Source organism: Mchenga conophoros, linkage group LG3, assembly GCF_057382185.1.
Source record: "Mchenga conophoros isolate Kocher_MC1m ecotype Shallow Benthic linkage group LG3, M_conophoros_male_GT1.1, whole genome shotgun sequence".
Lineage (NCBI taxonomy): Eukaryota > Metazoa > Chordata > Actinopteri > Cichliformes > Cichlidae > Mchenga > Mchenga conophoros.
The window spans coordinates 21,214,126-21,238,705 of record NC_140528.1 but is presented as its reverse complement, the minus strand read 5'-3'; the positions used below and the strand labels follow the sequence as shown (position 1 = coordinate 21,238,705).

At 41.7% G+C, this 24,580-nt stretch overlaps 1 protein-coding gene and 1 pseudogene across 1 annotated transcript; both read left to right on the top strand.

The window, feature by feature from the left end:
- The window catches only part of LOC146577658 (carboxy-terminal kinesin 2-like), a 372,043-nt pseudogene that overhangs the window by 331,278 nt on the left and 16,185 nt on the right, over positions 1 to 24,580 (top strand).
- On the top strand, positions 690 to 23,984 carry LOC146577659 (NACHT, LRR and PYD domains-containing protein 12-like). The gene is made up of 7 exons (XM_085269747.1): positions 690 to 696; positions 8,635 to 9,988; positions 13,161 to 13,337; positions 16,530 to 16,706; positions 19,899 to 20,075; positions 22,445 to 22,618; positions 23,294 to 23,984. Exons 1-7 carry the CDS (start codon positions 690 to 692, stop codon positions 23,304 to 23,306), a joined length of 2,079 nt encoding a protein of 692 aa, XP_085125873.1. The 3' UTR covers positions 23,307 to 23,984.

The window sequence follows — 24,580 nt, the reverse complement described above, 5'->3', positions numbered from 1 at the left end:
GACCCTATGCGACCCATATCCGATCATGCTATGACAGTGTGAACGGCGTAAATCCGATATTTTCAAATCCGATCTGGGTCACTTTCGTATGTGGTACTGAATCCGATACATATCCGATGTTTTAGAAAGCGACTGCTGTTTGAACGGTCATGTCGCATTAAATCCGTCTTTTACGTCACCAACACAAGACAGACGCCAATTATCAGCGCCCGATAAGACATCGCAAACGCTTCCTGGCCATCCCGTGTAGATGTCAGTGAAACTGTTGGGAAGACAACGTTGGAGAAACGTGAACTTTTTATTTGTACTGTATAATCTGCAGATTCTGACAGAAATCTGCAGCTATCCTTTGAAGCACCGCTCCTCTAAAACAGCAATAAGGATCATTATTAGGTTATCTACATTATTATGTAAATAACAAAATAACTTAAAGCAAAAATTGGGAAACGTAAAGTCCGAAGTCTTTATATTAAGGGCCATCTGTCAAACAATATTGTTTGCTCTGGGTCTAAACAGAGCACGTTGTGTGTGACATCTTCTTTTGCGCATGCGGGCTGCTTTGAGCGTTCACACTAGAGCGCGTTTGCTGTCGCATTTTATTTGTAGTGTGAACGAGCAGATAGAAAAATCGGATTTGATCAAAGAATCGGAATTGAGCATTAAGACCTGCAGTGTGAACGTAGCCTAACATGCCAAGTGAGTCAGCACCTTCGCTTTAGCTTAAAAAATCCAAATTCTTACGTCATCAGTTATAGTTGCATGTATTCATTATCATAATTTAACCTTTAATATTGATGTCTTAAATTTATTTTGATTAAACTAGCAATAATTTTATGGTTGTATTAAATAAATACATCACTAATGAATTATTTATTTCAGTGATTAATTAAAAATGTATATAATTAATTAAAAAAAATATATTGATAATTAATTATCAGTTAATTTCATTTAAAATAATTCATTATGTATTTATGTACAATTCAAATTAGTTAATTACATATTTTGTTGGTTTGTTTTCTATTTTGATTATTTTACTGACACATTTAATGAATTATTTAATGATGTATTTATTTAATTCACGTTGCTACTCCTGGCCCTGCATCGCTGTTCATAAATACATTTTATTTGTCAGCTTCACCCATCAAAGTCAGGGGGCGGGGTTAATGCTGATCAAGTCAAAACCATTGCTTTGGTCTGGTGGGCGTTCTTTTAGTGGGCTTTTCTCAATACTAAGTAGGCCTACACACCAGGGTTTGGACATGTGTGGACCCAAACTATACTTTTACCCTTTTTTGTGTGTCACCAAATACACTTTAATATTTTCTAGACAAGAATGTAGTGACACAATCTTTAACCTCTTTTGGCTCCAAACAGAAGTGACAGACTTGAGCAGGGTTCATTTAAAGGCTGACAGAAGTGGAGTGGTGACGGGGAGATGTTTGACAGGACAGTGTTTCAGCCTCCACAGGTTCATGTTGTGCTCCATCAGTCAGTGAAGATGAAGTCAGTGCTGATGAGGCTGTAGAGTGTGTGAGGGATGTGAATGAGGATGATGAAGATCTGATGATAGCAGATAAAAACAGGCTGCAGAGACTTTGAGCCATACAGGGCACACAGTGTGTGTACAGAACAGCTGAAATCATTATGGAGGCCTCACTGGGATATGGAAGCATCACAGTACAGCTTCAGTGAAGCATTAAAGTCTCTGATATGAGATGAGAAATGAAGCAGCCAGAGCTTTTTCATGAGTGGAAACCCACTGTGACTGTGAGCTGCTGCTACAGCCTCCAGATTAGCCAGCAGCTCATCCTGCTCAACATTTCCTCACCAACTTTAATGGAAGTGTGATGTTTTCAGCTGGAGTGATGGTCAGGGTGGCCTCCCTCTCCTCTTCTTCTCCTCTTCCTCTTTCATTTGTAAAGCCACTTCTGCTGCTTTCATTCATTTGGAAGTCCTGTAGCTGAGTTTGGGAGAGACTAACAGCCTCGGCAGCAGAGGGGAGAAAGGCTGTAACACCACCACTTTACTCTGTTCTACCTGTCACATCATTTTATCAGGAAACAAATATGCTCATGTTTTTACTATGTTTGTCTTGAAGATGTAAGAAGATCACATGGTGCTTTTTATTATTGTGTTGGTTTGTTTGCTGTCTCTTGGATGGAGCCCAGCTGTGCGTGGCCCCTGGGCCTGTGGTCAGAGTGTGTGCTGGATAATCCGGCCCAGGATGAGGCCAAACTGACATGGGATGAAATGTCTGTCACATAATTGAGCTTAGTGTAGTTTCATTTCTGCACAATTTAAAAACAACCAAAACTTTGTTCTGTCTTTTCTATGTTATACTGTAGACTTTCTTTGATACTGTGTCCAAAAGGAGCAGCTTTTACTTTGAAGGGGAGGCGTCTCTGTTTCCTCTTCAGGTTGGATGATGGAAGCAAATGAGTGTGTGATGTTCTTTCAGTGTTGCACTTTGTAGACGCTCCCTGAGCACTGGTCTCACAGCCAGCTGCACATAGAGACCAGTGTTGTTAGTCCAGGTCAGAAGATGACTTGTTGGAATGAAAATGAGCTTGTAGTTTGTCTGCTTTAATAATGTGACTGGAAAAAGGTGTTGGACTTCAAATATGTCCATTTCTTTCACACTTCACCTTTAAAAGTGAAGCCTTGTGGTTCCTGGAAGGAAAAACACGACTTTTTCAAGTCTTTGTCCTGTTTTTATGATAAATGTACGACTTTAATGTGAAACATTCAGAGTTTTTTCTCTTGTTGTGTTTGTTTGAAGCTGCTTCCTGTTGGCTTCAGCTGTTTGGAGTTTCCATTTTCTAAACTTCTACATTCTGAACCTTCTTCAGCTCTGAACAGATGATGAAACACTGAATGATTTCAAGCTCACACTTTGTCTAATAAACTTACATCTTTCATTCTTTATACAGATTGGAGAGCTGTGGTTTGTCAGAGATCAGCTGTGATTATCTGGCAGCAGCACTGAAGTCCAACCCCTCCCATCTGAGACAGCTGGACCTGAGCTCCAACAACAAGCTGCAGGATTCAGGAGTGAAGCATCTGTGTGGTTTCCTGGAGAGTCCAGGATGTGGACTTGAAACTCTGGGGTCAGTCAGCATGTTTTAGTTGTGCTGAGATGAATATGATGTGAAAGTTGTGCTGACACTAAACTGCAGACATCAGGCTGATATTATACTGATCCACACTGAGGATCTTCATGGTAAAGTCTGTTTTCTTCTTCTCTGGTTTAGTCCATTGACTGCAGCAGAACAATGTTCACATTTCAAACAGTGAGACTCAACGTATGGCCCGCGGCCCACACGCGGCCTGCCCACCTTTCCTGATTCAGAGAGAGGGGACCCTGATTAACTGTGTAGTGTTCTTCCTCACAGTTCTAAGTATCAGACACAACAATGAATAATCCACAGCTGACTGTCTTTAGCAGGTCAAAGGTCACGGCACACAGCAGACAGTGGGAAATATTATAACTCTGATCATTTATCAGCACATATCCATATGTATAAAAACAAAGCTGACACTGTGAGACTTGATCAGAGGTGTGATCATCACAGCAGAGGCCTTTGTGTCAAAGTCACTGAGGATCAAACAGAAACACATGAAGCAGATTTTCCTGTTCTGGCTTTTTATAGCAGATAACCTTCAAAATATTCTGCAGTCCATCAAAAACTGAAGCAAACCATGAATCAACATGTGAACATGAGCTGATGCTGCTGAAGTGAAGCAAAGTTACAGAGGTTTGATTACAGACACAGCTGAGAGTTTGTAATCTGTCATCATTTTAAAAGGTTTACATTTCTTCAGTATATCCACATTTGCAGCTGGTACCTCAACCTCCACTTGTCCAACACAACTGCTGTCCACTGCCTCCATGACATTGTGATTTTGCTGTTGGTCTTCTGTCAGATCTTCATCAATCACTTCTGCACGGGGCACACCTTCAGACTCTGCAGCTGCATAACGAAAGCCTGTAAGATAAAATTAGACATAAGGTAAATGTACACCAATATTCCAATGACAGGTGTGTGATTCATCTGGAAGTTATGTGCGGATTAGTGTACAGTGATAGCAATTTAGTATGTTTTTAGAGGGGGGGGGGTTGTTTACCTCCGATGGGTGCTCTTTTTCGCTTCCGTTGCGTACGCCTTGAGTGCCGGTCCGAGTCTGATACAGGTATGTCGTCATGCCCCATGTGCAGTGTTGGTTCCCAGTCTGGATTTGTTACATCCATTTCATATGCTGGTTTGCCTGCAATAATGCCAAATCATAAGCTACTCAGTCGACATGATGTGGTTCTGCAGCATCACACATTAGCATGTTTTATCTCATTATCTATGACCTCAGCACGTTGAAAATCACACTAAAAGCCTTTCAAGAGTGATATGAATTAATTTAGAACTCACCGGAAAGAAAATGCCGTGAGCAAACCAACAAAAAGCTGGGGATTGCAGAGAACTCGATATCCGCTCGTCTCACCGCTGCAATCCAAGCCTGACGTCTTTGTTTAGTAATATCGGATACATGGGATCCCTCACGTTGCCTCCAGGACGGAAAACGATGAAAAGAGAGCCCGTTATCCAGCTTCTTGCCTTCACGATCGTGTGATCTAACGTTGCAACCGACAACACAACACGTACGATCCATAGCTGAAATGGTATCCTTTGGCTGGCCTACTGTCATGGCGGAAGGGGGCATGGCCCATCTCCCGTGACATCACGCTCCAAAGCCCTATAGGTGGGAAAATGTACCATGTCGACCAATCAAAAATGATATGGAAACATGACATTTGGTTGTTTAGCAAAAGGGGGAAGTTTTAGGAGTGACCGGCAAGAGAGAGCGAGTGAGCGAAAGAGAGAGAGAGTTTTGATACGTGAGAGATTTGTGACGTTTACCGTGTTTGGTCTCAAGTTAGTTTGTTGTCTTGTGTATTTAGTGTGTAGCTGTTGTTTTGTTTTGTGTGTCAGTTCTACTAGTGATCGTCACAGTTGCTGCCTTAAAGCCAACAAAGGCAGATTGCAGTGTAAACGCTGAGTGACACACCTGCTGTCAGACCTGCAGGTTTATCCCTGTGCTGTTCTCATATGTGTTAGAGTGACACAAACTATTGTTTGACACCTGATTGTTCTGTAAATAGTTTGAAATGATTATATGAAAAACGTCTGAGCCTTGGCTGCATTTTTTGGTAAATAGTACCATATAACTTTGTTGTTTGCAAAACGTGTGCGTATTTTTAAAAATGTACAATCTCTATTTGCATTTCAAGTTATGAAGATGATTCGTTAAACATGTGTGTGGTTTTTACAGTCAAAATATCACTTTCTATGTGTATTTTAAATTTTGTCTGAATTTAGATAAATTGTGCTGATACAGTTGGTCAAAATGAGAAAATAACAGATTGGCAAGATAAACTGTTTTTAAAGGTAAAATATAGAGGCCACATCAAAAGTAGTCAAGAAGGGTTAAAGGCTAAAAGCAAAGTTGTCACCAAGTACTGTTTATATTTGTGTGTATTGCTGCAGCTTTTTTGAGTATTAATTTGGTGCCTTTGTGTGAAATAATGGTATTGTGAGTGATCCATATAGTCACAAAGAATAGCCACTTGTTTCTGTGCTACCAAAGTTCCCCGGCTTTCATTCAAAATGTGTTTATCGTCAGCACCTGCACATTAAACTACTTAAACATTATAAATGTCTTCAAGCTCACACTGAGGCCTGTGGGGTACTATCAGCCACTGAGACAGTACACACATTTATATGTGTTTGTATATGAATATTTCATACTTTAAGACTGCCTGTTTATTTAAGGGAGATGAACAAAATACATTGGAATTGTACAAAATAATATCATGGATGATAAATTAAATAGATTTTAAGTAGATGCTTGTGCATTCTTAAAGTCTTATATGTTGAACTGAACTATGTGATCTGTTCAAAGCCTTAATCTTAATTTGAAGTGAAATGTGCATTTTGAGTTTATACACTATGTATATAAGGCGACCGTTTCCTTTTGCAGTATTTTTGTGTGGTGTACTTTTCTATGTCTTAACAAAAGGGGAACAAAGGTGTTTAAGTTCACCTAGGATGATGTGTTTTAATTTTCACATGGTCTTGCTTGAATTTGACCCTGACAAAGGCGTATGAACTCTGTCAGCTGTTTGGAGTTTCCATTTTCTAAACTTCTACATTCTGAACCTTCTTCAGCTCTGAACAGATGATGAAACACTGAATGATTTCAAGCTCACACTTTGTCTAATAAACTTACATCTTTCATTCTTTATACAGATTGATGGGCTGTGGTTTGTCAGAGATCAGCTGTGATTATCTGGCAGCAGCACTGAAGTCCAACCCCTCCCATCTGAGACAGCTGGACCTGAGCCTGAACAACAAGCTGCAGGATTCAGGAGTGAAGCATCTGTGTGGTTTCCTGGAGAGTCCAGGATGTGGACTTGAAACTCTGAGGTCAGTCAGCATGTTTTAGTTGTGCTGAGATGAATATGATGTGAAAGTTGTGCTGACACTAAACTGCAGACATCAGGCTGATATTATACTGATCCACACTGAGGATCTTCATGGTAAAGTCTGTTTTCTTCTTCTCTGGTTTAGTCCATTGACTGCAGCAGAACAATGTTCACATTTCAAACCTTCAAAGAAGAAGAAAAATCCTCCACTGGATAATTCACTGTGAAACTCTCCAACTCTTCATTCCACCTTAAAGTCTGTCTGACACTGAAATCCAAAGCAAAATGTGCGTTTGCTTTACAGACAGCAGTCCAACACAAACATACACACATCATCCAAAACACAGTCCAACATCCAAATCTCCTCCACTGCCAGCATGAATGATGGGAAAGAGAAGGAGGAACACTCTGACATTCAGGGTTAGAATGAGTTTCATGAAGCAGACTGTGAAGATCAAAGCTGCATTAGAAAGCTTACATGAATGAATGAGTGGACAGAAGTGGACAGAGATCATCTGAAGCACTTCAAAGGCTTTAAATCAGCACATTTCTCTTTATTCTTTATCAACTCTGTTAGTTTCTCTCAGTTTTCTGTGGAATGAAGCTAACAGCAGGCTAATAAGATGCTGACCAATAGGTTTCTATTAAAGGTTGTAATTTGTATATGAAAAAGTGCTTTGGCTCAGCAGGGATCAGCTTACAGGTAGAATACAGCTGCTGGATGGGATTAGCATGTCATAGCTATCTACCAAACTGCTAACTGGGGGATTTCAGGCCATCTATGGATCATTTTTGCTAACTGTTTATTCAGCTTAGGCTCACAGGGCTGCAGCCTGTGCCCTAGCTGTCATAGGGCAAGAGGCGTGGTCCACCTGCACAGGTGAGCAGTCCATCACAGGGCCAACAGAGAGAGACAGAGAAGCACTCTCTCACATCCACACCTACAGCCAATTTAGAAGCACCAATGAACCTAAGCAGCATTTCATTGGACTGTGGGAGAACATCCAACCTCCACAGAAAGGCCAACAAGCTTCAACCTACAACCTTCTTGCTTTAAGGCACTAGTGCGAACCACTTTTCCCCATTTCAGCCCAAATCCTGCATCTTCCTGTTTCTGACTCCAGGCCAGCTCCACTAACACTTTCTCATCAGACACTGCCACCTAGTGGAGGAAGTCTTAGTCCCATTTGAAGCTTCAGATTACAGTTAGTTCCTTTACAAAGAGGTGGAGGTGGTGGGGCCACAGCACCATCATCACTGAGTGCCATAGGACACTTAACCTTTGTTTCCATATGCTGGGAACTTCCTGTTGTTCCAAGGAGGACTGGAAAATGTGTGAAAATCTCCCAGTCAGTTCCTCACAGCACACTTCAATCATTTCCCTCCCACAGCATCAGGACCAGGGCTTTTCTCTCTGTGGTCCCACTAAGAGATTTCCACACAAACACCTCATCAGTGGGACTCTCAGAGCTACCAGCCCTTTGCTACAATCACAAAGCTCTTCATTGAAATCAATGATATCAAAGCTGGAATCAAATGAGTCCAAGTCTTCTGCTGATTCAGCATCACATTCATCTTTGCTCCTTGTCCTGCATCCCCACCATGGACTTCATTCCTTTCCAAGCCAGCCTTGAGTGTCCTTTATTCAGCTCATCCTCTGCTTTACTTTTACACCTGATTTTAGCTGCTTTATCTCTCTTTCAACAAGTTTCTGTGCCTCAATCTTTTTCTTCTCTCCCTCATAACAAGACAGCTTCTTCTGCCTGAGAACATGTTGGAGTGATTTACTAATCCAGGGCTGCTTATTGGGGAAAATACTTCCTGTTTCCAAAGTAATCCCCATTTTTCCCAGAAAGAAATGTAAGTAGAAATCACAGAGGGAGGGACTGCAGAGGTCAATGATGAACATGAGGTCAGACAGATTGAAACAGCATCCAGGAAACCAGACAGACCAGAAACAACAATCAGACAAGAAGACATCTTTAAAGCCTCACCAGGAAGAGACGAACCAATCAGAACAGTGCTGACAAAGGGAGTGGCTGGCATTGGGAAAACAGTCTTAACACAGAAATACAGCCTGGACTGGGCTGAAGACAAAGCCAACCAGGACATCCAGTTCATATTTCCATTCACTTTCAGAGAGCTGAATGTGCTGAAAGAGGAAAAGTTCAGCTTGGTGGAACTTGTTCATCACTTCTTTAATCAAACTAACGAATCAGGAATCTGCAGGCTTGAAGACTTCCAGGTTGTGTTCATACTTGATGGTCTGGATGAGTGTCGACTTAATTTGGACTTCAACAAAACTAAAATCCTGACTGAAACAAGAAAGTCCACCTCATTGGATGAGCTGCTGACAAACCTCATCAGAGGGAACCTGCTCCCTTCTGCTCGCCTTTGGATAACAACACGACCTGCAGCAGCCAATCAGATCCCTCCTCAGTGTGTCGACATGGTGACAGAGGTCAGAGGGTTCACTGAACCACAGAAGGAGGAGTACTTCAGGAAGAGATTCAGAGATAAGAAGCAGGCCAGCAGGATCATCTCCCACATCAAGAAAGCTCGAAGCCTCCACATCATGTGTCACATCCCAGTCTTCTGCTGGATCACTGCTACAGTTCTGGAGGATGTGCTGGAAACCAGAGAGGGAGGAGAGCTGCCCAACACCCTGACTGAGATGTACATCCACTTCCTGGTGGTTCAGGCCAAAGTGAAGAAGGTCAAATATGATGGAGGAGCTGAGACAGATCCACACTGGAGTCCAGAGAGCAGGAAGATGATTGAGTCACTGGGAAAACTGGCTTTTGATCAGCTGCAGAAAGGAAACCTGATCTTCTATGAACCAGACCTGACAGAGTGTGGCATCGATATCAGAGCAGCCTCAGTGTACTCAGGAGTGTTCACACAGATCTTTAAAGAGGAGAAACAACTGTACCAGAACAAGGTGTTCTGCTTTGTTCATCTCAGTGTTCAGGAGTTTCTGGCTGCTCTTCATGTCCACCTGACCTTCATCAACTCTGGACTCAATCTGCTGGAAGAACAACAAACAAGCTCTCAGACAGAGAAATACTTCTACCAGTGTGCTGTGGACAAGGCCTTACAGAGCCCCAATGGACACCTGGACTTGTTCCTTCGTTTTCTCTTGGGTCTGAAGACTAATCAAACTCGTTTGCAAGGCCTCATGACACAGACAGGAAGTAGCTCAAAGACCAATCAAGAAGCAGTTCAGTACATCAAGGAGAAGCTCAGTGAGAATCTGTCTGCAGAGAAAAGCATCAATCTGTTTCACTGTCTGAATGAACTGAATGATCGTTCTCTACTGGAGGAGATCCAACAGTCCCTGAGTTCAGGACGTCTCTCCACAGATAAACTGTCTCCTGCTCAGTGGTCAGCTCTGGTCTTCATCTTACTGTCATCAGAAAAAGATCTGGATGTGTTTGACCTGAAGAAATACTTTGCTTCAGAGGAGGCTCTTCTGAGGCTGCTGCCAGTGGTCAAAGCCTCTAAAAAAGTTCTGTAAGTTATAAAGTTTTTATTATTTAATTTGGTTGGTATGTTATGAAAAACACACTGCCATGAACCTCTGTTTTGTTTTTGTCAAAATCACTGTAATATAATCACTGTACCTTTATATACATGCGACTTAATGCTGCTGCCCTCTTGTGGCTAAAGTGTAATTATGTTCTTGTTATTAGGGAGGATTTGAGAGTAAGGCTACGTTCACACTGCAGGCGAAAGCGCATCAAATCCGATTTTTTTGACCCTATGCGACCCATATCCGATCATGCTATGACAGTGTGAACGGCGTAAATCCGATATTTTCAAATCCGATCTGGGTCACTTTCGTATGTGGTACTGAATCCGATACATATCCGATGTTTTAGAAAGCGACTGCTGTTTGAACGGTCATGTCGCATTAAATCCGTCTTTTACGTCACCAACACAAGACAGACGCCAATTATCAGCGCCCGATAAGACATCGCAAACGCTTCCTGGCCATCCCGTGTAGATGTCAGTGAAACTGTTGGGAAGACAACGTTGGAGAAACGTGAACTTTTTATTTGTACTGTATAATCTGCAGATTCTGACAGAAATCTGCAGCTATCCTTTGAAGCACCGCTCCTCTAAAACAGCAATAAGGATCATTATTAGGTTATCTACATTATTATGTAAATAACAAAATAACTTAAAGCAAAAATTGGGAAACGTAAAGTCCGAAGTCTTTATATTAAGGGTCATCTGTCAAACAATATTGTTTGCTCTGGGTCTAAACAGAGCACGTTGTGTGTGACATCTTCTTTTGCGCATGCGGGCTGCTTTGAGCGTTCACACTAGAGCGCGTTTGCTGTCGCATTTTATTTGTAGTGTGAACGAGCAGATAGAAAAATCGGATTTGATCAAAGAATCGGAATTGAGCATTAAGACCTGCAGTGTGAACGTAGCCTAACATGCCAAGTGAGTCAGCACCTTCGCTTTAGCTTAAAAAATCCAAATTCTTACGTCATCAGTTATAGTTGCATGTATTCATTATCATAATTTAACCTTTAATATTGATGTCTTAAATTTATTTTGATTAAACTAGCAATAATTTTATGGTTGTATTAAATAAATACATCACTAATGAATTATTTATTTCAGTGATTAATTAAAAATGTATATAATTAATTAAAAAAAATATATTGATAATTAATTATCAGTTAATTTCATTTAAAATAATTCATTATGTATTTATGTACAATTCAAATTAGTTAATTACATATTTTGTTGGTTTGTTTTCTATTTTGATTATTTTACTGACACATTTAATGAATTATTTAATGATGTATTTATTTAATTCACGTTGCTACTCCTGGCCCTGCATCGCTGTTCATAAATACATTTTATTTGTCAGCTTCACCCATCAAAGTCAGGGGGCGGGGTTAATGCTGATCAAGTCAAAACCATTGCTTTGGTCTGGTGGGCGTTCTTTTAGTGGGCTTTTCTCAATACTAAGTAGGCCTACACACCAGGGTTTGGACACGTGTGGACCCAAACTATACTTTTACCCTTTTTTGTGTGTCACCAAATACACTTTAATATTTTCTAGACAAGAATGTAGTGACACAATCTTTAACCTCTTTTGGCTCCAAACAGAAGTGACAGACTTGAGCAGGGTTCATTTAAAGGCTGACAGAAGTGGAGTGGTGACGGGGAGATGTTTGACAGGACAGTGTTTCAGCCTCCACAGGTTCATGTTGTGCTCCATCAGTCAGTGAAGATGAAGTCAGTGCTGATGAGGCTGTAGAGTGTGTGAGGGATGTGAATGAGGATGATGAAGATCTGATGATAGCAGATAAAAACAGGCTGCAGAGACTTTGAGCCATACAGGGCACACAGTGTGTGTACAGAACAGCTGAAATCATTATGGAGGCCTCACTGGGATATGGAAGCATCACAGTACAGCTTCAGTGAAGCATTAAAGTCTCTGATATGAGATGAGAAATGAAGCAGCCAGAGCTTTTTCATGAGTGGAAACCCACTGTGACTGTGAGCTGCTGCTACAGCCTCCAGATTAGCCAGCAGCTCATCCTGCTCAACATTTCCTCACCAACTTTAATGGAAGTGTGATGTTTTCAGCTGGAGTGATGGTCAGGGTGGCCTCCCTCTCCTCTTCTTCTCCTCTTCCTCTTTCATTTGTAAAGCCACTTCTGCTGCTTTCATTCATTTGGAAGTCCTGTAGCTGAGTTTGGGAGAGACTAACAGCCTCGGCAGCAGAGGGGAGAAAGGCTGTAACACCACCACTTTACTCTGTTCTACCTGTCACATCATTTTATCAGGAAACAAATGTGCTCATGTTTTTACTATGTTTGTCTTGAAGATGTAAGAAGATCACATGGTGCTTTTTATTATTGTGTTGGTTTGTTTGCTGTCTCTTGGATGGAGCCCAGCTGTGCGTGGCCCCTGGGCCTGTGGTCAGAGTGTGTGCTGGATAATCCGGCCCAGGATGAGGCCAAACTGACATGGGATGAAATGTCTGTCACATAATTGAGCTTAGTGTAGTTTCATTTCTGCACAATTTAAAACAACCAAAACTTTGTTCTGTCTTTTCTATGTTATACTGTAGACTTTCTCTGATACTGTGTCCAAAAGGAGCAGCTTTTACTTTGAAGGGGAGGCGTCTCTGTTTCCTCTTCAGGTTGGATGATGGAAGCAAATGAGTGTGTGATGTTCTTTCAGTGTTGCACTTTGTAGACGCTCCCTGAGCACTGGTCTCACAGCCAGCTGCACATAGAGACCAGTGTTGTTAGTCCAGGTCAGAAGATGACTTGTTGGAATGAAAATGAGCTTGTAGTTTGTCTGCTTTAATAATGTGACTGGAAAAAGGTGTTGGATTTCAAATATGTCCATTTCTTTCACACTTCACCTTTAAAAGTGAAGCCTTGTGGTTCCTGGAAGGAAAAACACGACTTTTTCAAGTCTTTGTCCTGTTTTTATGAGAAATGTACGACTTTAATGTGAAACATTCAGAGTTTTTTCTCTTGTTGTGTTTGTTTGAAGCTGCTTCCTGTTGGCTTCAGCTGTTTGGAGTTTCCATTTTCTAAACTTCTACATTCTGAACCTTCTTCAGCTCTGAACAGATGATGAAACACTGAATGATTTCAAGCTCACACTTTGTCTAATAAACTTACATCTTTCATTCTTTATACAGATTGATGGACTGTGGTTTGTCAGAGATCAGCTGTGATTATCTGGCAGCAGCACTGAAGTCCAACCCCTCCCATCTGAGACAGCTGGACCTGAGCTCCAACAACAAGCTGCAGGATTCAGGAGTGAAGCATCTGTGTGGTTTCCTGGAGAGTCCAGGATGTGGACTTGAAACTCTGAGGTCAGTCAGCATGTTTTAGTTGTGCTGAGATGAATATGATGTGAAAGTTGTGCTGACACTAAACTGCAGACATCAGGCTGATATTATACTGATCCACACTGAGGATCTTCATGGTAAAGTCTGTTTTCTTCTTCTCTGGTTTAGTCCATTGACTGCAGCAGAACAATGTTCACATTTCAAACAGTGAGACTCAACGTATGGCCCGCGGCCCACACGCGGCCTGCCCACCTTTCCTGATTCAGAGAGAGGGGACCCTGATTAACTGTGTAGTGTTCTTCCTCACAGTTCTAAGTATCAGACACAACAATGAATAATCCACAGCTGACTGTCTTTAGCAGGTCAAAGGTCACGGCACACAGCAGACAGTGGGAAATATTATAACTCTGATCATTTATCAGCACATATCCATATGTATAAAAACAAAGCTGACACTGTGAGACTTGATCAGAGGTGTGATCATCACAGCAGAGGCCTTTGTGTCAAAGTCACTGAGGATCAAACAGAAACACATGAAGCAGATTTTCCTGTTCTGGCTTTTTATAGCAGATAACCTTCAAAATATTCTGCAGTCCATCAAAAACTGAAGCAAACCATGAATCAACATGTGAACATGAGCTGATGCTGCTGAAGTGAAGCAAAGTTACAGAGGTTTGATTACAGACACAGCTGAGAGTTTGTAATCTGTCATCATTTTAAAAGGTTTACATTTCTTCAGTATATCCACATTTGCAGCTGGTACCTCAACCTCCACTTGTCCAACACAACTGCTGTCCACTGCCTCCATGACATTGTGATTTTGCTGTTGGTCTTCTGTCAGATCTTCATCAATCACTTCTGCACGGGGCACACCTTCAGACTCTGCAGCTGCATAACGAAAGCCTGTAAGATAAAATTAGACATAAGGTAAATGTACACCAATATTCCAATGACAGGTGTGTGATTCATCTGGAAGTTATGTGCGGATTAGTGTACAGTGATAGCAATTTAGTATGTTTTTAGAGGGGGGGGGGTTGTTTACCTCCGATGGGTGCTCTTTTTCGCTTCCGTTGCGTACGCCTTGAGTGCCGGTCCGAGTCTGATACAGGTATGTCGTCATGCCCCATGTGCAGTGTTGGTTCCCAGTCTGGATTTGTTACATCCATTTCATATGCTGGTTTGCCTGCAATAATGCCAAATCATAAGCTACTCAGTCGACATGATGTGGTTCTGCAGCATCACACATTAGCATGTTTTATCTCATTATCTATGACCGCAGCACGTTGAAAATAACACTAAAAGCCTTTCAAGAGTGATATGAATTAATTTAGAACTCACCGGAAAGAAAACGCCGTGAGCAAACCAACAAAAAGCTGGGGATTGCAGAGAACTCGATATCCGCTCGTCTCACCGCTGCAATCCAAGCCTGACGTCTTTGTTTAGTAATATCGGATACATGGGATCCCTCACGTTGCCTCCAGGATGGAAAACGATGAAAAGAGAGCCCGTTATCCAGCTTCTTGCCTTCACGATCGTGTGATCTAACGTTGCAACCGACAACACAACACGTACGATCCATAGCTGAAATGGTATCCTTTGGCTGGCCTACTGTCATGGCGGAAGGGGGCGTGGCCCATCTCCCGTGACATCACGCTCCAAAGCCCTATAGGTGGGAAAATGTACCATGTCGACCAATCAAAAATGATATGGAAACATGACATTTGGTTGTTTAGCAAAAGGGGGAAGTTTTAGGAGTGACCGGCAAGAGAGAGCGAGTGAGCGAAAGAGAGAGAGAGTTTTGATACGTGAGAGATTTGTGACGTTTACCGTGTTTGGTCTCAAGTTAGTTTGTTGTCTTGTGTATTTAGTGTGTAGCTGTTGTTTTGTTTTGTGTGTCAGTTCTACTAGTGATCGTCACAGTTGCTGCCTTAAAGCCAACAAAGGCAGATTGCAGTGTAAACGCTGAGTGACACACCTGCTGTCAGACCTGCAGGTTTATCCCTGTGCTGTTCTCATATGTGTTAGAGTGACACAAACTATTGTTTGACACCTGATTGTTCTGTAAATAGTTTGAAATGATTATATGAAAAACGTCTGAGCCTTGGCTGCATTTTTTGGTAAATAGTACCATATAACTTTGTTGTTTGCAAAACGTGTGCGTATTTTTAAAAATGTACAATCTCTATTTGCATTTCAAGTTATGAAGATGATTCGTTAAACATGTGTGTGGTTTTTACAGTCAAAATATCACTTTCTACTTGTATTTTAAATTTTGTCTGAATTTAGATAAATTGTGCTGATACAGTTGGTCAAAATGAGAAAATAACAGATTGGCAAGATAAACTGTTTTTAAAGGTAAAATATAGAGGCCACATCAAAAGTAGTCAAGAAGGGTTAAAGGCTAAAAGCAAAGTTGTCACCAAGTACTGTTTATGTTTGTGTGTATTGCTGCAGCTTTTTTGAGTATTAATTTGGTGCCTTTGTGTGAAATAATGGTATTGTGAGTGATCCATATAGTCACAAAGAATAGCCACTTGTTTCTGTGCTACCAAAGTTCCCCGGCTTTCATTCAAAATGTGTTTATCGTCAGCACCTGCACATTAAACTACTTAAACATTATAAATGTCTTCAAGCTCACACTGAGGCCTGTGGGGTACTATCAGCCACTGAGACAGTACACACATTTATATGTGTTTGTATATGAATATTTCATACTTTAAGACTGCCTGTTTATTTAAGGGAGATGAACAAAATACATTGGAATTGTACAAAATAATATCATGGATGATCAATTAAATAGATTTTAAGTAGATGCTTGTGCATTCTTAAAGTCTTATATGTTGAACTGAACTATGTGATCTGTTCAAAGCCTTAATCTTAATTTGAAGTGAAATGTGCATTTTGAGTTTATACACTATGTATATAAGGCGACCGTTTCCTTTTGCAGTATTTTTGTGTGGTGTACTTTTCTATGTCTTAACAAAGGGGGAACAAAGGTGTTTAAGTTCACCTAGGATGATGTGTTTTAATTTTCACATGGTCTTGCTTGAATTTGACCCTGACAAAGGCGTATGAACTCTGTCAGCTGTTTGGAGTTTCCATTTTCTAAACTTCTACATTCTGAACCTTCTTCAGCTCTGAACAGATGATGAAACACTGAATGATTTCAAGCTCACACTTTGTCTAATAAACTTACATCTTTCATTCTTTATACAGATTGATGGACTGTGGTTTGTCAGAGATCAGCTGTGATTATCTGGCAGCAGCACTGAAGTCCAACCCCTCCCATCTGAGACAGCTGGACCTGAGCTCCAACAACAAGCTGCATGATTCAGGAGTGAAGCATCTGTGTGGTTTCCTGGAGAGTCCAGGATGTGGACTTGAAACTCTGAGGTCAGTCAGCATGTTTTAGTTGTGCTGAGATGAATATGATGTGAAAGTTGTGCTGACACTAAACTGCAGACATCAGGCTGATATTATACTGATCCACACTGAGGATCTTCATGGTAAAGTCTGTTTTCTTCTTCTCTGGTTTAGTCCATTGACTGCAGCAGAACAATGTTCACATTTCAAACAGTGAGACTCAACGTATGGCCCGCGGCCCACACGCGGCCTGCCCACCTTTCCTGATTCAGAGAGAGGGGACCCTGATTAACTGTGTAGTGTTCTTCCTCACAGTTCTAAGTATCAGACACAACAATGAATAATCCACAGCTGACTGTCTTTAGCAGGTCAAAGGTCACGGCACACAGCAGACAGTGGGAAATATTATAACTCTGATCATTTATCAGCACATATCCATATGTATAAAAACAAAGCTGACACTGTGAGACTTGATCAGAGGTGTGATCATCACAGCAGAGGCCTTTGTGTCAAAGTCACTGAGGATCAAACAGAAACACATGAAGCAGATTTTCCTGTTCTGGCTTTTTATAGCAGATAACCTTCAAAATATTCTGCAGTCCATCAAAAACTGAAGCAAACCATGAATCAACATGTGAACATGAGCTGATGCTGCTGAAGTGAAGCAAAGTTACAGAGGTTTGATTACAGACACAGCTGAGAGTTTGTAATCTGTCATCATTTTAAAAGGTTTACATTTCTTCAGTATATCCACATTTGCAGCTGGTACCTCAACCTCCACTTGTCCAACACAACTGCTGTCCACTGCCTCCATGACATTGTGATTTTGCTGTTGGTCTTCTGTCAGATCTTCATCAATCACTTCTGCACGGGGCACACCTTCAGACTCTGCAGCTGCATAACGAAAGCCTGTAAGATAAAATTAGACATAAGGTAAATGTACACCAATATTCCAATGACAGGTGTGTGATTCATCTGGAAGTTATGTGCGGATTAGTGTACAGTGATAGCAATTTAGTATGTTTTTAGAGGGGGGGGGGTTGTTTACCTCCGATGGGTGCTCTTTTTCGCTTCCGTTGCGTACGCCTTGAGTGCCGGTCCGAGTCTGATACAGGTATGTCGTCATGCCCCATGTGCAGTGTTGGTTCCCAGTCTGGATTTGTTACATCCATTTCATATGCTGGTTTGCCTGCAATAATGCCAAATCATAAGCTACTCAGTCGACATGATGTGGTTCTGCAGCATCACACATTAGCATGTTTTATCTCATTATCTATGACCGCAGCACGTTGAAAATAACACTAAAAGCCTTTCAAGAGTGATATGAATTAATTTAGAACTCACCGGAAAGAAAACGCCGTGAGCAAACCAACAAAAAGCTGGGGATTGCAGAGAACTCGATATCCGCTCGTCTCACCGCTGCAATCCAAGCCTGACGTCTTTGTTTAGTAATATCGGATACATGGGATCCCTCACGTTGCCTCCAGGATGGAAAACGATGAAAAGAGAGCCCGTTATCCAGCTTCTTGCCTTCACGATCGTGTGATCTAACGTTGCAACCGACAACACAACACGTACGATCCATAGCTGAAATGGTATCCTTTGGCTGGCCTACTGTCATGGCGGAAGGGGGCGTGGCCCATCTCCCGTGACATCACGCTCCAAAGCCCTATAGGTGGGAAAATGTACCATGTCGACCAATCAAAAATGATATGGAAACATGACATTTGGTTGTTTAGCAAAAGGGGGAAGTTTTAGGAGTGACCGGCAAGAGAGAGCGAGTGAGCGAAAGAGAGAGAGAGTTTTGATACGTGAGAGATTTGTGACGTTTACCGTGTTTGGTCTCAAGTTAGTTTGTTGTCTTGTGTATTTAGTGTGTAGCTGTTGTTTTGTTTTGTGTGTCAGTTCTACTAGTGATCGTCACAGTTGCTGCCTTAAAGCCAACAAAGGCAGATTGCAGTGTAAACGCTGAGTGACACACCTGCTGTCAGACCTGCAGGTTTATCCCTGTGCTGTTCTCATATGTGTTAGAGTGACACAAACTATTGTTTGACACCTGATTGTTCTGTAAATAGTTTGAAATGATTATATGAAAAACGTCTGAGCCTTGGCTGCATTTTTTGGTAAATAGTACCATATAACTTTGTTGTTTGCAAAACGTGTGCGTATTTTTAAAAATGTACAATCTCTATTTGCATTTCAAGTTATGAAGATGATTCGTTAAACATGTGTGTGGTTTTTACAGTCAAAATATCACTTTCTACTTGTATTTTAAATTTTGTCTGAATTTAGATAAATTGTGCTGATACAGTTGGTCAAAATGAGAAAATAACAGATTGGCAAGATAAACTGTTTTTAAAGGTAAAATATAGAGGCCACATCAAAAGTAGTCAAGAAGGGTTAAAGGCTAAAAGCAAAGTTGTCACCAAGTACTGTTTATGTTTGTGTGTATTGCTGCAGCTTTTTTGAGTATTAATTTGGTGCCTTTGTGTGAAATAATGGTATTGTGAGTGATCCATATAGTCACAAAGAATAGCCACTTGTTTCTGTGCTACCAAAGTTCCCCGGCTTTCATTCAAAATGTGTTTATCGTCAGCACCTGCACATTAAACTACTTAAACATTATAAATGTCTTCAAGCTCACACTGAGGCCTGTGGGGTACTATCAGCCACTGAGACAGTACACACATTTATATGTGTTTGTATATGAATATTTCATACTTTAAGACTGCCTGTTTATTTAAGGGAGATGAACAAAATACATTGGAATTGTACAAAATAATATCATGGATGATCAATTAAATAGATTTTAAGTAGATGCTTGTGCATTCTTAAAGTCTTATATGTTGAACTGAACTATGTGATCTGTTCAAAGCCTTAATCTTAATTTGAAGTGAAATGTGCATTTTGAGTTTATACACTATGTATATAAGGCGACCGTTTCCTTTTGCAGTATTTTTGTGTGGTGTACTTTTCTATGTCTTAACAAAGGGGGAACAAAGGTGTTTAAGTTCACCTAGGATGATGTGTTTTAATTTTCACATGGTCTTGCTTGAATTTGACCCTGACAAAGGCGTATGAACTCTGTCAGCTGTTTGGAGTTTCCATTTTCTAAACTTCTACATTCTGAACCTTCTTCAGCTCTGAACAGATGATGAAACACTGAATGATTTCAAGCTCACACTTTGTCTAATAAACTTACATCTTTCATTCTTTATACAGATTGATGGGCTGTGGTTTGTCAGAGATCAGCTGTGATTATCTGGCAGCAGCACTGAAGTCCAACCCCTCCCATCTGAGACAGCTGGACCTGAGCCTGAACAACAAGCTGCAGGATTCAGGAGTGAAGCATCTGTGTGGTTTCCTGGAGAGTCCAGGATGTGGACTTGAAACTCTGAGGTCAGTCAGCATGTTTTAGTTGTGCTGAGATGAATATGATGTGAAAGTTGTGCTGACACTAAACTGCAGACATCAGGCTGATATTATACTGATCCACACTGAGGATCTTCATGGTAAAGTCTGTTTTCTTCTTCTCTGGTTTAGTCCATTGACTGCAGCAGAACAATGTTCACATTTCAAACCTTCAAAGAAGAAGAAAAATCCTCCACTGGATAATTCACTGTGAAACTCTCCAACTCTTCATTCCACCTTAAAGTCTGTCTGACACTGAAATCCAAAGCAAAATGTGCGTTTGCTTTACAGACAGCAGTCCAACACAAACATACACACATCATCCAAAACACAGTCCAACATCCAAATCTCCTCCACTGCCAGCATGAATGATGGGAAAGAGAAGGAGGAACACTCTGACATTCAGGGTTAGAATGAGTTTCATGAAGCAGACTGTGAAGATCAAAGCTGCATTAGAAAGCTTACATGAATGAATGAGTGGACAGAAGTGGACAGAGATCATCTGAAGCACTTCAAAGGCTTTAAATCAGCACATTTCTCTTTATTCTTTATCAACTCTGTTAGTTTCTCTCAGTTTTCTGTGGAATGAAGCTAACAGCAGGCTAATAAGATGCTGACCAATAGGTTTCTATTAAAGGTTGTAATTTGTATATGAAAAAGTGCTTTGGCTCAGCAGGGATCAGCTTACAGGTAGAATACAGCTGCTGGATGGGATTAGCATGTCATAGCTATCTACCAAACTGCTAACTGGGGGATTTCAGGCCATCTATGGATCATTTTTGCTAACTGTTTATTCAGCTTAGGCTCACAGGGCTGCAGCCTGTGCCCTAGCTGTCATAGGGCAAGAGGCGTGGTCCACCTGCACAGGTGAGCAGTCCATCACAGGGCCAACAGAGAGAGACAGAGAAGCACTCTCTCACATCCACACCTACAGCCAATTTAGAAGCACCAATGAACCTAAGCAGCATTTCATTGGACTGTGGGAGAACATCCAACCTCCACAGAAAGGCCAACAAGCTTCAACCTACAACCTTCTTGCTTTAAGGCACTAGTGCGAACCACTTTTCCCCATTTCAGCCCAAATCCTGCATCTTCCTGTTTTTGACTCCAGGCCAGCTCCACTAACACTTTCTCATCAGACACTGCCACCTAGTGGAGGAAGTCTTAGTCCCATTTGAAGCTTCAGATTACAGTTAGTTCCTTTACAAAGAGGTGGAGGTGGTGGGGCCACAGCACCATCATCACTGAGTGCCATAGGACACTTAACCTTTGTTTCCATATGCTGGGAACTTCCTGTTGTTCCAAGGAGGACTGGAAAATGTGTGAAAATCTCCCAGTCAGTTCCTCACAGCACACTTCAATCATTTCCCTCCCACAGCATCAGGACCAGGGCTTTTCTCTCTGTGGTCCCACTAAGAGATTTCCAGACAAACACCTCATCAGTGGGACTCTCAGAGCTACCAGCCCTTTGCTACAATCACAAAGCTCTTCATTGAAATCAATGATATCAAAGCTGGAATCAAATGAGTCCAAGTCTTCTGCTGATTCAGCATCACATTCATCTTTGCTCCTTGTCCTGCATCCCCACCATGGACTTCATTCCTTTCCAAGCCAGCCTTGAGTGTCCTTTATTCAGCTCATCCTCTGCTTTACTTTTACACCTGATTTTAGCTGCTTTATCTCTCTTTCAACAAGTTTCTGTGCCTCAATCTTTTTCTTCTCTCCCTCATAACAAGACAGCTTCTTCTGCCTGAGAACATGTTGGAGTGATTTACTAATCCAGGGCTGCTTATTGGGGAAAATACTTCCTGTTTCCAAAGTAATCCCCATTTTTCCCAGAAAGAAATGTAAGTAGAAATCGATGATCTCAGTGAGAACACGAGCCTTTAAAAAGTCCCAGTGGGTGCAGTCAAAGCAGTCCCTCAGTCCCAGTATATAGTCTTTGGTCCAGACTGGAACAACTGTGTGCCCAGTTTGAGCTCTCTTCAGTGCTGTGACCTGACAGACCCAGAGGGGCCATCACATCACATTTAGAAGCTCCCCTAATGGAGCCACAACACATGTCCAACACTTAGTCTGTCTTGTTGGACCAACTGGAAGAAATGATTCAAGGACTTAGTCACAGAACAGAGATTCAAATCTCCAAAATCCAACTGGCTGCATCAGGACATATAGTCTGAAACTCTGCACAGTTTCCTGTTTGAAGCTGCTTCCTGTTGGCTTCAGCTGTTTGGAGTTTCCATTTTCTAAACTTCTACATTCTGAACCTTCTTCAGCTCTGAACAGATGATGAAACAATGAATGATTTCAAGCTCACACTTTGTCTAATAAACTTACATCTTTCATTCTTTATACAGATTGTGGGGCTGTGGTTTGTCAAAGATCAGCTGTGATTATCTGGCAGCAGCACTGAAGTCCAACCCCTCCCATCTGAGACAGCTGCACCTGTACGTAAACAACCTGAAGGATCCAGATGTGAAGCAGCTGTCTGATCTTCAGCAGAGTCCAGACTACAGACTGGAGACTCTGAGGTCAGTAGAGTGATGGAGTGAGTGGGTGGTGCTGTCAGCAGTATTGTACTAAACACAGTCAGTATGAAACAAAGATCCAGTGTTTCCTGTAAAGCTGCAGCTTCTCAGTGAAGCTGTGAGAGGAGAATGGTGACAGGCTTCAGGATTGGACACAAACACTTCCTGTTTCTGACCTTTATGGTCACCATGGTAACGGCTGACACGCTCTGATCAAACACTGTCAACAGCCAATCAGCTCTCTGAACAAAGCAGCACGCAGACCAATGACTGCATTCATTTCCAAGTTTAAAGCAGTGAAGAACACAGTCTGTAGGTGAGGAAGAATTTAGTGAGAGCAGATGTTTGGATGGAATTCCTCCAGTTAACAGCTGGAACCGTCCATCTGGATTGTTGGGCTTGTTGTTGGGGTTCCTACAGAGCTCAGAGTGGACACACCAAGGTTCTTCTAATGAATGAAAGTCCAAACTCAAACTAGGAGGGAAAAACATTTTCATCAACTTCAATAAAAATCCAAAGATTAGAAAAAGTGAAGCAACAATGAGTCCTAGTACAGTCCCAGCACTGAAGTCCCTGCTGCTCTTTATACTGGATGTGCTGCATCACTGACTGACAGCTGATGAAGAGTCTCTGGAAACACTCGTTTATCTCCTCTGCTCTTCCTTCTTCTCTCTGCAGGTGGAGGTGGTGATGGTAAACAGGACGGTGTGTGTGCTGAGAGAGGAGGAGCTGTGTCCTGATGATCCAGAGAGGTTGAAGCAGCAGCAGCTTGTGTGTAGAGACGCTCTGACTGGGCCATGTTACTGGGAGGTGGAGAGGAGAGCTTCATCCAGCAGTGACTGACAGAGGAATGAGAAGAAGTGCAGATGACTGTCAGTGCTGCAGAGTGAACTGCTCTGAGAACAGCTCCACTGTCAGACACAATGTAGAGTCCAGCATCATCCCTGTGTGTCCCTCTGGATCTGACAGAGGATCATCAGTGTATCTGGACTGCTCTGCTGCTGCTCTGTCCTTCTACAGTCTCTGCACAGTCTCTGTCTGACTCTGGCTTCAGACCCTCCTGGATCAAACTCACCTGGAAAGACTTTCAAACATCACTCAATAGATTTGAATACAGAATATATTTGATATATACTGTAGATGTACTGTAGAGTTGCAGTTTGTCACTTGTAAATACAGTCTGTGAGCAGCTGTGAGCTGAAAGATCTTTCTAGAAACACAAAATGTTTTCACTCTTCTGTTGCTTTTTCATATATTTCCACAACATTAATATTGATCCCACCTGTCTCACCTGTTTCATGCTTTTATACATAATAACAGGACACGTGTGATCTGAGCGCTGCTGTGGTTGCTGTGCTGCACGTCTTCATTTAGATAACAGAGACATCTAGTGGTTCAGAGGGAGAACTGCAGGAGGTGGAGCTGTGTTTTAGCATGGAAAACTTTTTATCTTTTAGGCGCAGATACAAATATGACAAGTATCAGTGTGAGATACAAAAGGTCACATCAGTCAGCAGAGGGAACAGTGATCACACAGCAATGTAAGAATAGAAACATAACAGTGAATCTGGACATGTATACAGATGGAAGCAAACAAACAGGATGTAACACTACATTAAAGCCACAAATGTGAAGAAAACAAACACAAAGGGAAATATATTTGATCTCAGGAATCCAAATCAGATGCTTTAGAGCAGGGGTCGGCAACCCTGGGCACGCGTGTCACAGCTGCCACGTGAAGGGTTAACTGATGGCACGACCATAGCTGGACTGGCCATCGGGCATACTGATGGTGATTTTTCGTTTTTAATGGGCCGATGATGTTTTTTTATTTTTTTGTAACGGTATAAACAATGAAAGATGGCGGATTGGCCGGATGCTGGTCGATGTGTAAAAATAAGTCAGTTGTTTGGTGGTGGCTTTGGCGGAGCTTCCACAGAGGCAGCAGGTGGATGAGGGAAAGGG

Excerpts from the sequence above, each read along its gene's own strand:
- LOC146577659 (XM_085269747.1), top strand. Across the intron at positions 9,989-13,160 it reads AAAGCCTCTAAAAAAGTTCT|ATTGATGGACTGTGGTTTGT; the intron begins GTAAGTTATAAA and ends TTCTTTATACAG. Across the intron at positions 20,076-22,444 it reads TGTGGACTTGAAACTCTGAG|ATTGTGGGGCTGTGGTTTGT; the intron begins GTCAGTCAGCAT and ends TTCTTTATACAG.